General features: G+C 38.7%; 1 protein-coding gene across 1 annotated transcript; it reads right to left on the minus strand.

Moving 5' to 3' along the window:
• Positions 1-9,936: 9,936 nt before the first annotated feature.
• On the minus strand, positions 9,937-10,500 carry LOC128558861 (putative nuclease HARBI1). Its single transcript, XM_053549082.1, has one exon. It carries the CDS (start codon positions 10,498-10,500, stop codon positions 9,937-9,939), a length of 564 nt encoding a protein of 187 aa, XP_053405057.1.
• Positions 10,501-18,442: the final 7,942 nt, after the last annotated feature.

Genomic DNA, 18,442 nt, shown 5'->3' on the forward strand with positions numbered 1-18,442 from the left:
TGCAAGTGTGCATTAGCAGACTTTTTTTGAGAACTACACACGTTTTATGTATGCATTTAAAAAGTGTTTTATTAGCATTATTTTTTCTATATATTAAAGACAAGCAATTTAATATGAATCTATATAATGAATTTCCCAATCGGGATATATAAAAAACAAGAGCTGTCACTACTGGTGACAATGCCCCTCGAAAAGTGCCCAAGGTCAACTTTAATATGGGTTATCTTGGATCAAAAAATAGGCCACTAGAAACAAATTGTGTTTGCAGTTGGAACTGCATTTTATACCGGATCTTCATGAATTTTTATCAGAATGTTTGTCTGGATGAAATCTAGATAAAATTGAAATATGGATCATCCTGGATAAAAATCTAGGTCACCTGGTCATTTGAAAGAAAAGCCTTGTGTACACAGTAGGGCCTGCATGTTACACTGGATATTCATAAAATTTAGATTGATTGCCTCTAGACTGTTCACAAACTTATCCTTTGATCTGGCCTACTGACCTACTTTTTGACCCCACATGATCCAGTTTCAAAATTGACCTAGAGATCATCAGGACTAACATTCTCACCAAGATTGGGTCACAAATGTGGCCTTTAGAGTTACATCATATCTACATCGCCTACTATTCCTCGATTATTGATATTCGATACACTGCTTGTAAAAATAAAAAAAAATATGGTGACACTCGCCTTTGTTGATGTTCTTTTATCGCGACGTGCACTACCTCTGAAGTTGCGACAGAGCAGTTTCCGAGGCAGCATGACTATATCGGCCCGATAAAGGTATAATGTCGGAATATCGGCAAAATGTGCCGATGTAGGGCCGACGTCGGGCCGTTGTGAGTGAGTGAGTTAGGTTTTTACGGCGAATTGACAAAAAATGATCATATATCGCCGAGATCGGACCGTTGAACTGCCGCAAAATATTGAAATCGGTAGATCGACATCAATCAGTGTAACTATTTCTTATCGGGCCGATATTGGATTCTCTTATAAAATATATATTTTTTCAAAATATTATTGATAAACGTGAAAAAGTAATCTAATGTTTACGTGTGCTAATTTATTAAGCAAATATGATGTATGCCAGAATTAATCAAACTAGGTTCCAAACAAAATTTGTAGACGGTATTTATCAAAATGTTATATGTAATAAAGGGAGGTTATAATTAAGATGCATTTTTATTTTATGTAGAATGCCGCCGTAGAAATATTTTTATTTACAAACAAATGAAAATATAAATATGTTTAAAATTCTAATTGAACAATTTTAATAGTGTTAAGAATATACAGAAAACTTACGTAACTGTATAAAACATGAAGTATATAGTTGTGAAAAATATCATTTCAATAAAATCAAATAAGCATCATACACATGATGCGAGACACATATGTTCTCAAGTAAATTACTCTGAGAATTGTATATTTGAAGAAAACTTTGATGAAGCACTGCGTGTCACACTATTTCGCGACAACGATATGATCTGCCAATATACAGTGGAGCCGCCGTAGTACAATGGTAGCGCGTCCACCTTGAGATCGAAAGGTCCCGGTTTCGATCCCGACCACTGCCTTGGTGGTAGTGTCCTTAAGCAAGACACTTAAATTCCACATTGCCTCTCTTTCTCTCTGCTCTTAGAGGTTGGTTCCATCTGAAATGAGTCTCGAGAGCCATTGATATAAGTTGTAAGAACTTGTTTGGCAATCGAGAATAAATAAATTAGTATAAACTATCTGCCAATATCGGGCCGATATCATTTTGATGTTGGCCAAATTTCGTTTGCCAATGTCGGACCGATGTCATTATGATGTTGGCCCGATATCGTTTGCCGACGTCGGGCCGACATCATTCCTATTTGCAGCCGATATTGAAGCCGATATCGGGCCGTTATAGACAACGACGTCAGTTTGATATCGGGGCGATATAGAATGCTGGCTGGGTTACCGTATACCTCTTTAAGAGGTAGCTCTGTAGTTTACCAGGCGTGTTATATCTGGCAAGAAAATGGTTTTCACTAGGCGGGGAAAATGCACTGTATATTGGTATGTACTACATTCGAGTGCATCACAGAAGCATATCCGGCGAATTGCTACCTTCATGCCTACACGCGTCTGCCTGCAATTCTGTCATTATTCTTGCTTCTTTAGGTCAGAGATCACCAGTTCAAAACACTTACTGTTACTGGGAATAAGGTAAGTGTATACCTGGGAATAAGGTAACGTATGTGCGTTCTGATTGGTCAGTCATGTAAACAAACCCAAGAAGTGATTTCTTTTTCAAAATTGAGATTTTTTTACCGCATATACAGTATTTTATTATATACTTTTTGACAAAATCTGTTACATTTTATGTGTATTGAAAATAGTTCTATCAAACGAATTTCTGCAGCCATGCCGACGATGTAAACAGGGAACATCTCATTCATAAAGTTGCACTATTCATGTTTTTCATCCGATATTTTGGTAGAACTAAGATAGTTCTTGAAAGACATGTAATTAGATAAATATATTTCGATTTATGGAAGGCCGTACACGCCATAATGTTATAATGTAAGTCTATGGGAAAACAATCTGTGGTTTCTAACCTTTAACAAATCGAATCGGATCGCTTTCGTCTTTCATGCGATCGTAGTTGTCTTCCCTATTATTTCAGCAGTGTCAAATTTCCATCCCCAGGATCTAAAATTCGGTATAAGTCTATTTCCCGGGACTCGGCACCATTCTGTCTGTCAAATTCCCACCTATTGGGAACTGCCTTCTGTCTAAAGTCCAGTGAATGTCCACCGCTTCCCCCACCCGAGGGAAAAACATTGATAGGTGCATTAATGTGTCCATTTGTAACCCACTATATATCTTTGGTCACTAGGGTTACTTGCTCTATGACTTTAATTACTTACTCTTTCAAGTTTCCAGTGTCAGTGTTCTAAGAGATCAGGCAGGTGTCCATTTTTGACCCATTACATACCCTTTGTTACTATGGTTACATACTATAATATGACTTTGGTTACTGCAGTTTGTATTGCATTGAAGACTAAACTTTTTCTTCATCTTACATTGAAATTATTATATGGATCTGGATTGTTCGACAGTTTCATTTTTATAGAAAGGTGTTGGGTTTCATTCTTTTTATTTTCTTTTTAGTAGGAAAGTTATATACTGCAGACTGAAATAATATATTTATACGTTATTGCGCAACAGTTTCATTATATATACGTATGCAAAACGTTTTCGAAGAAGTTATAATTAATGCACTGTCGCAGTAACTTTAAATGTAAGAGACATGAGTTTTTACTTAGTTGCCCAAGGTTTCAATTCATTGATGCCTTTTCTTTCTTTACATAGTAGATATCTCAAAATAGCACCCCTCCCCCTTATTATGAAAGGTACATTGCTTTTTACAGATTTTTTCCATATATTTAGCAGTGTTTACATGGTAGCCGAGCAGACACACTGGATGGTGGCTGGTTTTTAGATGTTTATTTAACTATTTAACACGGTCTTAAGTAAGGCGAGTTATCGCAAAATAGGTCCCCACTCCCTTAATTAATATTTAATAATTATATTTTCATTTCCAATTAAAAGGACATGAACAGGTACGTTGCTTTTTAACCAAAGAATTTTTATACTTTGTTATGGCAGCGTTTCCACGGTAGCCTTGCACATATATTGGACAGTTGTTTGATGTTTATAAAGGTCTTAAGTGAGGTGAGTTGTCTTGAGTTGTTCTTTCTTCCTTCCATATTGTGATTGAGGATTAAGAATCATTTAACATTGCAAAAGTGAATACATATGCATTAATTTGATATTTTTCAAAAAGACTGGTTTTCTTTTAACATGTATATTCTTCTAATAGAAAAAAGTCCGTGAACCTCTGCTCCTGCATACTAACCAAAAAGAAAAAGAGACATGTTTTTCTCAAATCATTTTCAATACATGTTTCATAGGTATATACTCTAGAAACCAAAAGTAACCAGAAGTAACCAAAGAAAAGAATGGTTACCATGTAACCAGAAAAAGTGACATGATTCCTAAAAAACAATTTATTGTAGTCATTGGCTATTTGTATTGATGCACCTTGAAAAAAGTAACCAAAGCATTAGAGTAAGTAACTCCAGTAACCAAATTTATATAGTAAGTTACAAATGGACTCACTTGTGCAGGGGTGCAAATTTTGTGCCATATCTACCCAGAAACCACATAATATGTGGAAGTCAAGCCTATTGACCATGAAGTACGACAAGCAGAACTGAAACCCAGATTAGCTACAGGTACATACACTATGCAAACAAACTGAGCAAAGTTCAAAAAGACAGAATTATCCAGTACATACCTTCATCCTCCCCGTCTTCAGACTCTGGTAGCGAGAGAAGAAAATCTCCAGGGAGTCCCCAGAAAAAACGGAAGGCTAAAGAGCATGGCAATCTTACCGAGGAGCAGGAGGATGACATGTTCGAATGGCTTAAATTAAATCCAGTTCTGTACTCTAGGGGCATGGCTGGATACAAGGATGTACAGGTGAGAAACAAGCTATGGGCTGACAAAGCTGCAGCGATGGGAAAGTCCACTAAGCAATTGAAAGATATATAGTACAAGTCGGTGAGATTCAGAGTTGAAAGACTGCTAAAGAAGAAGTCTGGTAGTCCACAGTTTGATGTTGAAGGTTGCTCGGACCGTGAAAAGCATCTCATGGATAAGATGCAGTTTCTGATTCCCCATATCCACGAAGTCATGAGGAGACCAACAGTTAGTGTAAGTATATGTACATTCATAATTTTACCTCGTCACCTCAGAAGAAACTGCCACAAAAACTAAAATGACTTAAAATATGAATTTTACACTTTCGATTCTTATTCTTTATAAGTACATTTTCAACTTGCCAATTTCAATCCCAATACAATAATTGGCCTGCGACAAGAGAAATTGGTCACTCGGGCATCGGTTACATTATTGAATAACAATTACTTGAACAAATAATAAAAATGACATTTTTTTATGAAAATGTAAATTAATGTTGAAATCCGATAGCTTCACAATTTTTCTACACATAAAACTGACATTTATTTCAAATTCTGAGTACTATTTTGTCATGGCAACCGCAGACAGAAACAGTTCGTTTTCTAAATAATGAATCTAAAATTGAAATAAAGCATCTTATCCAAAAAATGGCATGCATACATCCAACAAACATTACATATAAGGTATAGAATTTGTGTTTCAGATATGTATGATACTTTTAGAACATGCTAGGCATATTCATTTACTACCCACAGAAACTTGGATAAGTTTTGACGTCAGGTTAGGGTATGTGACGTCATTGTTAGAGCAATCAAGGGCGTACCTGATGTACGTAATATGCTTTATATAGAAAGCTTAAAATTTCACATATTGTTCAGGAAATATAGTTTGTTCAAAATATTTAAAAAAAAACATGGTTTAAAGAATTTTGTCCGAATGATGCCGACCATATAATCATATATCGCTATGTAGGCCTTTCTGTAATTTCAGATGAAGCAGAAGTTAGCTTCTTCTAATAAAGGTGCAGAGGGGCCGGTATCAGCTGACGTTCCACTTGTTACTTCATTACAGTCTGAGGCGAAGACTAAATCTCTGGCGAATCCCATGTTCACGGAAGATGGGAAAGAGGATGTTATATCAGGAACATCAACAGCTGACACCACTTCAGAAATACAGCGGCAACTACTTTCATTCCTGACCAAACAGAAGGACACAACCCTCAAACCCCGGAGAGAGACTTTTGTTAAATTCATCAGAACTTCTATCGAAGATCTTGAGGATGACGTGTACCTAGACCTTGAGTTCGAAATGTACCAACTTATACACCGCCACCAGCTACGTGACAAAGAAATGTAAGTAAAATTTAGTTTTATTTCCAAATTCATTTTCCACCCTTGTATTAGTTAGATAATACATACAAGTGTATAACTGGCTGGTATCATCATGCGCGGGAGAATCTCAGGTAACGTAATTTGGGTAGCAAACGAGCCTCGTAGAGGCGAGTTTGCTATCAAGTTATGTTCCCCGAGATTCTCCCAAGCATGATGATATTTGCCGGTACACACGTGTGTGTATTGTCTGACTCATTTATTGCATGATTAAAAGCAGTAAACTGAACACATTTTTTATACGTTTAATTCAAAATATTATAATTTTGAAAATATTCCACTTTGAGCTGAGCCTCCCTTAGAACATGTCATGATAATCCACCAACTGCCATATAAAAGCAAGAAGATGGCCCTGAGCAGGTTTTTATATCATACATGCTTCTTATCAAATACACATTAAAACATTCATATTAAATACAAATTAAGCACATAGAGCATACTGTAAAGCTTTGCCAGTCTAAACGTAATTTTGAATTTTGAACTGAATAGCATATCATTATCATTTTTGAAGTTATTTTCTTATGTTTAAAATCAAGATGTAGAAAGCTAAAGTACAAATATAAAGTGATAAATTATTGCAAATAGCTCATCATTTTCAATACCTTATAACAGCATCACTATATCTTCCTTACTTGTGTGTAACGGAATTTAGAGCACAGCTAACCGTGGCGATACTAAAATTTAGAAAACACAAAACTTCAAGGGAAAATGCCACAGTCATGCAATAATACTTTTTATTTCATGCTAACTGATGAAATACTATACAATTATTGCCTTTTAGTCAAGTCAGTATATATGGATTTATCGACCTTATATGTAAAACGATATCGACGGAAGGCGTAGCCCGAGGTTGATGTCGCTTTTATCAGGTCGATAAATCGACCGAACATAAAAGGCAACAATTATTTTATTACTAAATCCAGCCTACTCAAAAGTATAAACAATACACACAAAAAACTGCAGCCTTCTGGTCATTTTTCGCGGTGAATTACGTACGACGTCGCATAGTTTTTACGTCAACAGCTATGACGTCACAGCTGGCGGTCAGTGTGTGTTTTGGGCTCCGACTTCGAGTCAATATGACTTTTTATCATTGATCATGTTACTACATCTAGACCAATGGAAAGGACTATAAATATAGATTTGATAATAATGTGTTTTATCAGTGAGATAAAATCACTAACTGCATATCAGTCACTTTAAATGCCGATCTACATACATACATGTACACTGTGTATGAACTTCAAATCATTCGCTTAAAACTGGATGAAACTTGTAGTCGCACTTTATTTTTTATAGATCTAGTATATTTCTCGAATCAAATCAATTTATTTCATGAGAATTTCATAACGTTTTGCAACAGTTAATAAATAAATAAATAAATAAATAAGATGATGTTGTGTGCGTCTTTCTAGCGTCACATTACATCTGACGTCATATCTGAGTACGTGCGTCTGTTTCCCGCGCTGAAATCTATTGCGAAATGTACATCTCAGCGTTATTAAGCATAACATAAAAGAAAATTTGTTTGTTTTGTTTGAATATGGATTATATCTCACTGAGAAGTGAGATATATTCCATTTTTACTCAAAACAAACATATACCCTCTATGCATTGCATAATGTTTAATATTTCTATTAAAAACAACATTCTTTTCTATTTCTATCTTTGTAGAAAACGTTCAAGAACGTTTGGACAACTTCCACCTCCGCCTACTCCTATTCCGGGACCTTTAACCTCTTCAAAAGAGAGTTCCGGCCAGAAGCATCCAGATTACCAGTGGCAGCCATTGCCTCATCAGTGGCCACAGGAAACATTTCTTAATGTTTCACCCTGGCAGTCACAGGAACCGTCATTCATGACCCAGTTGCAGCAGGTGCCCCAGCAGTATTATCTCCAAACTCCTAATCTGTTCTGTCAACAGTCTTCTCAGCAGAATGTTCGGGTTCAGCCAGTCCAGCATTCAGCGTCGTCAGAGTCTCTCTCTGCGCCTGTCAGTTCTCCAGTGATGGATGAGGGTGCCAGCGCTACTTCATGTAACTTGGCATCTGTGATCCAGAGCACGATAGGAACTCGTAGTGAAGTGACCCAGGATTCTGAAGATTTCACCAACAGTCCCACAACACCCTCCGCCAGCCCTTCTTCTTAAACTGATTGAGCTGTGAAGTCTCAGCATCGGTTGTTATTGTTATTGTAGTTAAGTAGTGGACGGTTGTTTCATTTGTAACAGTACATGTTTTGCTAATTTTGGAGTAATTTATGTGTCTATGTAAAATTTCAATCTGATTTGAGTCAGTGTAAAAAAAATCTTTTTTTTTTTTCAAGTAGCTTTTTTTCAGTTTTGACAGTTTTTCAGTGCAAAAAAAAAACTGGTGGCAACAGATACTTGTCATTAATTGTAGTACACCGTTGCAGTGGCAACAATGCTGTATTTTATAATATATTTTTCTTGTTTGTATGTTTTCTTTTTTCATTGCTATTAGAGTACGTGCACTTGTTGCAGGGAGTGCAATTTATACAACCATCGGATCGAACAAAATGTAAAAAGTATTTGACATAATTTGTTTTCTTAAAACCAGTTTTGCTTTTATATCTTACTGCAACATGTAAAAATTCTTATTTTTAACCATAATAATATTATGTTCTGTATCATAGAATCTTTGAAGCAAGAAAATTGTACTTTTGAATCACTATAATAGATCTAGTGAAGGTTGGATGCCCCGGATGCAACTCTAGTAACAGCATGTTTGGCCGATCAAAGATGGTTCGAATGTTTCAATTACATGTATTGTCTATCTGTTTTCTTTTGTCGATTGTGTATTAAGATATATTTTTTTCGTTCAGATTTTGTGGCTGAGAGACACTATGTGAAAGAAATTCCTATTCGACAAAACTGTACAGTTGTAAATAAAAGAAAAGATAAAGAAGTATTAATTTTCTTTTATTAATAACATGACACAATCAGCTATCCAGCAAGTCTTCTACTGTTTATATACATTATTATTATTATTATACCAGATTTATATAGCGCCCTTTTCATGATCAATTTCACGTTCAAAGGCGCTTTACATAGTTAAATGCAGCCACATAGGGCGCATAATTCATCCTCTACTAGTACAGACACAGAGCGATCTGACCAGAGCGACAGAGTGAGACAAAGCCCCCACGACAGAGAGATCAGAAATCAGATACAGGCTTGTCCGGCTAACTTAGCCTAGCTCGTTGCGAATAGACAGCCTGGTTCTTTAACGTGCCCAGTGTATAGCACTGATACACGCAAGGATTGCCTGGGTTCCTGACCAGTACACCTCTAGTTGGGTGGGAAACACTGAAAAGCGTTTCTGAAAATTCCCGAGTAGCTGCCGGGGATCGAACCCCCGACCTCAGGATTGGAAGGCCAGTGTGCAAACCACTGAGCTATCCGTCCACCCCGGATGCAACTCTAGTAACAGCATGTTTGGCCGATCAATGATACATGAGCTCTTTAAGTGTTAGTCTATGTAACCAACAGGAATATATCTGAAAAGTCGAATGAAAATAGAGTTTGCTAATACAGACACAGAACTTGTTCGTATATAAAGGAACAGATACTATAGTATGTGAAATATGGACTGTATTAAGGTTATCGCACATAGTTATGAATGGCTACAAATGAAAGAAACAGTTGTGAAATCAGAAACCTATAACACAAGATTTATCACTTTTGCTTCTTGTCTAAGCTCTTGAACTGAAAGGAACTGATTTCTGTCTCTTCTTTGTTGATTTATTGGCGTGGCTGAATCATGCGTTCCTGCCATGGGACGGAACCAACAGGACTATTGAAGTACTGCTTTAGCTACTCTCTCTGTCTCTTTGAACTTGTAGTGGTGCGACTGTGTTCTCTGTTAGATTCTACGTCATGCATATTTGCATTTTGCCTCCACTGGCCAGGAACAAAGTTATGGTTTTCATCCTCACAGTCTAGGGCTGCATTCTGTAATGCTGGATATCTGTTCCTCATAATATTGTGCAGACATATGCAGGCTTCAACTATGACCCGAACAGTATCTGGCTTTTGTTGCATGGTTCGAGAACTTGCCATCTCATGGCCAAGATGCCAAATGCATTCTCAACAACCCGGCGTCCTCTTGATATGCGGTAGTTAAAAATCCTTTCTTCATCTGTAAGCTGTCGCCTGGAGTACGGTTTCATCTTAAAAGTTCTGAGTGCGAAGGCATCATCCCCCAAAAAGAAATATGGTGTGTTTTGGTCATCGTGGGGGAGGGTATCAGGACCAGGTAAGTTTATGAAACAGTCTTCAAGGCATTCTTTTAGCTCTGATTCATTGAAGATTTGCCCGTCAGACATGGCACCATCTCCACCAACGTCCACCCACAAGAAACGGTAATTGGCATCGACAAGACCCATGAGCACAATAGAAAAGAAACCTTTATAATTGTAAAAAAGCGACCCAGAACGTGGAGGCTTCTTAATTGCAACGTGTTTCCGATTAATGGCGCCACAGGCATGTGGGACGTTCCATTTGCTCTCAAATTCTCTCGCTATAGAACGCCAATGTCTCATCTGATGTCGTTGGGCAAGGACTGACTTCATCTTTGTATACCTCAACTATGGCTCTGCACACCTCCGGAACAAAGACGCTAATAGTGTTGTGTCTAACTCGGAAGTCATATGCAAGTGATGCATATGTATCTCCGGTAGCCAAGTGCCTCAGGGTACAAGCTAGTTTTAGGCCAGGATCAAGTGATTGTCGATACCAGGTATTTCGTTTGGCAATCTTTGGCCTAATTCTGTTCAGGAGCTCGTCGAACATGACTGGTTCCATCCTCAAAAAATGTCTGAATGAATCGGCGTCTTCAAGTCTCAATTCCTCCATTAAACGAGTGTAATGGCCATACCGCAGTCTTCGGTCGGCATCAAGCCACGGCCTCACCCACCATCTTCGTGGTTTTCTCCTTCTCACAACATGTCCTGGATTAACTCCCCTAGTTATCTGTCTTTTGTCCACAGTAATCCCACAACTGCTACTTGTAATTCCGGGTCGAGATTCATGACTATAGACAGAATGACAGTTATTATTTAAAGAAAATTGTTACATAAACACACTGTTACTCGTTTGGGACTTTATAAATGCCAAAATTGCTGTAATAACGTTTTAAGTACTTTTGCAACACCGCACTTAATTATATATCGAAGCGCATGCGCAGCGGCAACCACGCGGCAAAGAATGATTAGCGTATTGTGCGTCGTAAATACGCCAGGATACGTGATTCATACGCATTTGATACGCTTTCGTTAAGAACAGAAGGCCATGGGTACGCAGTGGCAACGCCTAGTACGTTATATCTACGCCACAGTTACGTTTAAGAATAAAAGCTACGATTCCGATGCGTACTTGTTGCGTCCTTTTCGCTTTTACTGCGTACGTGTGACGTATATATGACGTATCAAACATGCTACGTATTTGCTACGAATTTTTGAAAGCAGCTTCAAAAAATCGCCGCAGCTTTGCGTACAAGGATATTGCGTTACGCATACAGAAGTATTAGCTACGTAATCTGGCGTTGCTATGACGTTCCTTTCTTACTGCCGCGTATCCTGATACGCCGTACATACGCAAGCCTGATACGCCAATGTGTGACAGGGGTTTTAGTAAGACATGCGTAGGGTGTTTTTAGTACCATAACGTATTTAAGTATTTCGTAGGGCTTACTGTGTTCTACGTAGGAGTGAACAAGTCGTGCGCTCGAGCCGTACGTAGAAATATTTGCTAATATCTCTGCTGACACCTGGGCGTTTCTATATATGTATTTACAAATGACGCTTATATCGTTGTAAGACAGCTGTTCATAACATACAAAGTTTACTCATATTCTATTCGAAACTCCTAACGGTCCCTCTATAATTTTGGTGATATTTTTCATCGGATTGTGCAAAAACATCAATTTTTCATAGATTTTATGACCTCTTCTTAAAGTTACAAACATACAAATAAAAGTAGTGTTTTTATAAAACGAACAAGTATCATTCATACATATATGTATACATAGGTATAGAATATATTGACAATAATTATCTGTTGGGTAGTAATTTGTTTGCGTTAACAGATTTGCCTGTAGGACAGGGGGTACACGTGACAGTCCATTCAAGCTATCTTGGTATATGCGAAGGTATCTATCCACTAGTCAAGAGGGCTAAGACGCTTTCCTACGATGTTGAACGTCCCGTGTTCGAATCCTTGCTACCTACTTCTGGTTCACTGTATAAATTTTATTACGAACGCCTCAGTCAACCGAGCTGTAAATGTGTACCAGAAACCTGCTGAGGAGTAAGATATTACCGTTTTTTTTATATGTTCATAAAAAGGAGTCGGAGCTTTCTTTAATATTTTAACATTGTTATTTTTCACCTTACGATAAAATCGAAACCATCAATAACAGTCACTGTAAAGAACAGTCGCGCGTAAACCAAGATCGTTTTTTTTTTTTAGTACCGACTGTTGTTTTTCCCCAACATACTGGTTTTCTTTAGACTTTTTCTGCGTCATTTATAGTTCGTCGATTCTACCCAGGTGCCCGCCCATGCTAGAAATAAAGCAGCCCGCGCACTTTGCTCAATAGGGAGAGCGCAGATGTACGGGTCGCGGGTTGTGAGTTCTATCCTCGGGCGAGGCGTATGTTCCCCAAGACGATTTGATAAAATACATTGTGTTTTAAACCGTTGCGGGGAACAGGTCTGTACCGGTACATAATCCAAGAACACTGGTTAAGTAAATTGCCCGCCGTTACACTGAAATACTGTTGAAAAACGGCGTGAAACCCAACATAATGCACCATGGAAAAATGAAATATTTCCGGGTTAAATTGTGTCTATGTTACGATATATAAGGTTCCATAAAAGGTCCTGCAGAATGCCATAAAAGATCCTGCAAATTGCCATATAAGATCCCGCAGAATGACATTTAAGATCCCTAAGAATGCCATATAAGACCCTTCAGAATGCCGTATAAGATCCTGCAGAATGCCGTATATGGTCCTGCAGAATGCCATACAAGGTGTCGCACAATACCATATAAGGTCCATCAGAATGCTATATAACGTGCTCCAGAATACCATATAAGATCCTGTAGTGTTTCATTTAAGGTCCTGCAGAATGCCAAATAACGATCTGAAACATGACATAATTATATGATCCTGCAGAATGCCATTTAAGATCCTACAGAATGCCAAATAACGATCTGAAACATGACATAATTATATGATACTGCAGAATGTCATTTAAGATCCTTCAGAATGCCATAAAAGGTCCTGTAGAATTCCATATAAGGACCTAACGTCCTGCAGTATGCTACATAAGGTCCTGCAGTATGCTACATAAGGTCCTGCAGTATCCCACATAAGGTCCTACAGTATGCTACATAAGGTCCTGCAGTATGCTACATAAGATCCTGCAGTATGCTACATGAGTTCCTGCAGTATCCCAATTAAGGTCCTACAGTATGCTACATAAGGTCCTGCAGTATGCTACATAAGATCCTGCAGTATGCTACATGAGTTCCTGCAGTATGCCACATAAGGCCCTGCAGTATGCTACATAAGATCCTGCAGTATGCTACATGAGTTCCTGCAGTATCCCACATAAGGTCCTACAGTATGCTAAATAAGGTCCTGCAGTATGCTACATAAGATCCTGCAGTATGCTACGTAAGATCTTGCAGTATGCTACATGAGATCCTGCAGGATCCCACATAAGGTCCTACAGTATTCTACATAAGGTACTGCAGTATGTTACATAAGATCCTGCAGTATGCTACATTAGTTCCTGCAGTATCCCACATAAGGTCCTACAGTATGCTACATAAGGTGCTGCAGTATGCTACATCAGACCCTGCAGTATCCCACATAAGGTCCTACAGTATGCTACATAAGGTCCTACAGTATGCTACATAAGGTCCTGCAGTATGCTACATAAGGTCCTGCAGTATGCTACATAAGATCCTACAGTATGCTACATGAGTTCCTGCAGTATCCCACATAACGTCCTACAGTATGCTACCTAAGGTCCTGCAGTATGCTACATAAGGTCCTGCAGTATGCTACATAAGGTCCTGCAGTATGCCACATAAGGTCCTACAGTATGCTACATAAGGTCCTACAGTATGCTACATAAGGTCCTGCAGTATGCTACATAAGGTCCTGAAGTATGCCACATAAGGCCCTGCAGTATGCTACATAAGGTCCTGCAGTATGCCACATAAGGTCCTGCAGTATGCTACATAAGATCCTGAAGTTTGCTACATAAGGTCCTGCAATATGCTACATAAGGTCATGAAGTATGCCACATAAGGCCCTGCAGTATCCTACATAAGGTCCTTAAGTAAGCCACATAAGGCCCTGCAGTATCCTACATAAGGTACTGCAGTATCCCACATAAGGTCCTACAGTATGCTACATAAGGTCCTGCAGTATGCTACATGAGTTCCTGCAGTATCCCACATAAGGTCCTACAGTATGCTACATGAGGTCCTGCAGTATGCTACATAAGGTCCTGCAGTATGCTACATAAGGTCCTGCAGTATGCCACATAAGGTCCTGCAGTATCCCACATAAGGTCCTACAGTATGCTACATAAGGTCCTGCAGTATGCTACATGAGTTCCTGCAGTATCCCACATAAGGTCCTACAGTATGCTACATAAGGTCCTGCAGTATGCTACATGAGTTCCTGCAGTATCCCACATAAGGTCCTGCAGTATGCTACATGAGTTCCTGCGGTATCCCACATAAGGTCCTACAGTATGCTAAATAAGGTCCTGCAATATGCTACATAAGATCCTGCAGTATGCTACATGAGTTCCTGCAGTATCCCACATAAGGTCAGACAGTATGCTACATAAGGTCCTGCAGTATGCTACATAAGATCCTACAGTTTTCTACATAAGGTCCTGCAGTATGCCACATAAGGTTCTACAGTATACCACATAAGGTCCTGCAGTATGCTACATAAGGTACTGCAGTATGCTACATAAGGTCCTGCAGTATGCCACATAAGGTCCTGCAGTATGCTACATAAGGTCCTGCAGTATGCCACATAAGGTTCTGCAGTATGCTACATAAGGCCCTGCAGTATGCTACATAAGGCCCTGCAGTATGCTACATAAGGTCCTGAAGTATGCCACATAAGGCCCTGCAGTATCCTACATAAGGTCCTGCAGTATGCCACATAAGGTCCTGCAGTATGCTACATAAGGCCCTGCAGTATGCTACATAAGGTCCTGCAGTATGCCACATAAGGCCCTGCAGTATGCTACATAAGGTCCTGCAGTATGCCACATAAGGCCCTGCAGTATGCCACATAAGGTTTTGCAGTATGCTTCATAAAGTCCTGCAGTGTGCTACATAATGTCCTGCAGTATGCCACATAAGGTACTGCAATACCTTATGTTGCATACTGCAGTACATTATATGGCATACTGTAGGACCTTATGTATCAGACTGCAGGGCCTTATGTAGCATAAGATACTGCAGTATGCTACATAAGGTCCTGCAGTATGCTACATAAGGTCATGCAGTATGCTACATAAGGTCCTGCACTATGTCACATAAAGCCCTGCAGTATCCTACATAAGGTCCTGCAGTATGCTACATAAGATCCTGCAGTATGCTACATAAGGTCCTGCAGTATGCCACATAAGGCACTGCAGTATGCTACATAAGGTCCTGCAGTATGCTACATAAAGCCCTGCAGTATGCTATATAAGGTCCTGCAGTATGCTACATAAGATCATGCAGTATGCTACATAAGGTCCTGCAGTATGCCACATAAGGCCCTGCAGTATGCTACATAAGGTACTGCAGTATGCCACATAAGGCCCTGCAGTATGCCACATAAAGTTTTGCAGTATGCTTCATAAAGTCCTGCAGTATGCTACATAAGGTCCTGCAGTATGCCACATAAGGTTCTGCAGTATGCCACATAAGGTCCTGCAGTATGCTACATAAGGTCCTGCAATATGCAAGGTGTTGAAGTATGTTATTCATGGTGCTGCAGTACGCTATTTAAGGTGTTGCAGTATGCTATCTTAGGTGCTGCAGTATGCTATATAAGGTTTTGCAGTATGCTATCTTTGGTGTTGCAGTATGCTATATAAGGTGTTGCAGTATGCTATCTTAGGTGTTGCAGTATCCTATATAAGGTTTTGCAGTATGCTATCTTAGGTGTTGCAGTATGCTACATAAGGTTTTGCAGTATGCTATATAAGGTGTTGCAGTATGCTATCTTAGGTGTTGCAGTATGCTTTATAATGTGTCGCAGTATGCTGTATAAGGTTTTGCAGTATGCCATTTTAGGTGTTGCTTTATAAGGTGTTGCAGTTTGCTATATAAGGTGTTGCACTATGCTATATAAAGTGTTGCAGTATGCTATCTTAGTTGTTGCAGTATGCTATATTATGTGTCGCAGTATGCTATCTTAGGTTTTACAGAATGCTTTCTCAGGTGTTGCAGTATGCTTTATAAGGTGTCGCGGTATGCTATCTTAGGTGTTGCAGTATGATATCTTAGGTGTTGCAGTATGCTATATATGGTGTTGCAGTATGCTTTATAGGTGTTGCAGTATGCTATAGAAGTTGTTGCAGTATGCTATCTTAGGTGTTGCAGAATACTATATAAGGTGTTGCAGTATGCTATCTTAGGTGTTGTAGAATGCTATCTTAGGTGTTGCAGTATGCTATATAAGGTGTTGCGGTATGGTTTATAAGGTGTTGCAGTGTGCTATCTTAGGTGTTGCAGTATGCTATATAAGGTGTTGCAGTATGCTGTCTTACGTGTTGCAGTATGCTATATAAGGTGTTGCGGTATGCTATCTTAGTTGTTACAGTATGCTATCTTAGGTGTTGCGGTATGCTTTATAAGGTGTTGCAGTATGCTATCTTAGGTGTTGCAGTATGCTATATAAGGTGTTGCAGTATGCTGTCTTACGTGTTGCAGTATGCTATATAAGGTGTTGCCTTATGCTGTCTTAGGTGTTGCAGTATGCTATATAAGGTGTTGCAGTATGTTATCTTAGGTGTTACAGTATGCTATCTTAGGTGTTGCGGTATGCTTTATAAGGTGTTGCAGTATGCTATATAAGGTGTTGCAGTATGCTATATAAGGTGTTGCAGTATGCTATCTTAGGTGTTGCAGTATGCTACCTTATGTGTTGCGGTATGCTTTATAATGTGTTGCAGTATTCAATATAAGGTGTTGCAGTATGCTATTTTAGGTGTTGCGGTATGATATCTTAGGTGTTGCGGCATGCTTTATAAGGTGTTGCAGTATGCTATCTTAGGAGTTGCAGTATGCTATATAAGGTTTTGCAGTATGCTATATAAGGTGTTGCAGTATGCTATATAAGGTGTTGCAGTATGCTATCTTAGGTGCTACAGTATACTATTTTAGGTGTTGCGGTATGCTTTATAAGGTGTTGCGGTATGCTTTATAAGGTGTTGCAGTATGCTATATAAGGTGTTGCAGTATGCTATCTTAGGTGTTGCAGTATGCTATCTTAGGTGTTGCGGTATGCTTTATAAGGTGTTGCAGTATGCTATCTTAGGTGTTGCAGTATGCTATCTTAGGTGTTGCTATATGCTTTATAAGGTGTTGCAGTATGCTATATAATGTGTTGCAGTATGCTATCTTAGGTGTTGCAGTATGCTATCTTAGGTGTTGCGGTATGCATTATAAGGTGTTGCAGTATGCTATTTAGGTGTTGTGGTATGCTTTATAAGGTGTTGCCGTATGCTATATAAGGTGTTGCAGTATGCTTTATAAGGTGTTGCGGTATGCTTTATAAGGTGTTGCGGTATGCTATATAAGGTGTTGCGGTATGCTATATAAGGTGTTGCGGTATGCTTTATAAGGTGTAGTACGCTGTGTAAGTTAATCAATCTCTTTCGCTCATGTTATCAAACAGATGCAATGTGAGCATTGTTTGAGAGGTAAACGATTAACCTTTGAGGGTTTCCATTGCAGTTGAGCATAACATGTTAGTTTTTCAAAGAAATAACAAAACAGTGAAATTAGTCCATGTCCGCCGAAAGTAACACATTACTTCTGCACTGTCCGACCCCGTTCGTACGAAATTCTTGTTTTCCAGAGTATGAAAACTTTTGGCACTTAGTAGTTTCTGACAAAAATGTTTACATACAGAACTTTAAAAAATTTCTATGTTAGTAGAACATATTTTTAACAAAAAGTATGCGACAGCTATGAAACTGCGATGTGAGATCATCACATATCAAGGACTTGTTACGAGTTTGAAAGCATTTAGTCAAATTGATGCAAAGTACTTAAAAATTTATAAAGGGGTACAATGTTGACAAAATAAAAGCTAAAAAGTAACAGGCGTGCACAATTTTTTTTAATTGGAGTGTCAGGCATCAAATGATAAGGAATATTTTCTATGCTTGTACTTCAGATGAATTTCGTATACATGCTGATAGCCTCTACACTCACAGTCTAACGCACAGTACGGAATAAACATTTTTCATAGAA

This window comes from Mercenaria mercenaria, chromosome 8, assembly GCF_021730395.1.
Source record: "Mercenaria mercenaria strain notata chromosome 8, MADL_Memer_1, whole genome shotgun sequence".
Classification (NCBI taxonomy): Eukaryota; Metazoa; Mollusca; class Bivalvia; order Venerida; family Veneridae; genus Mercenaria; species Mercenaria mercenaria.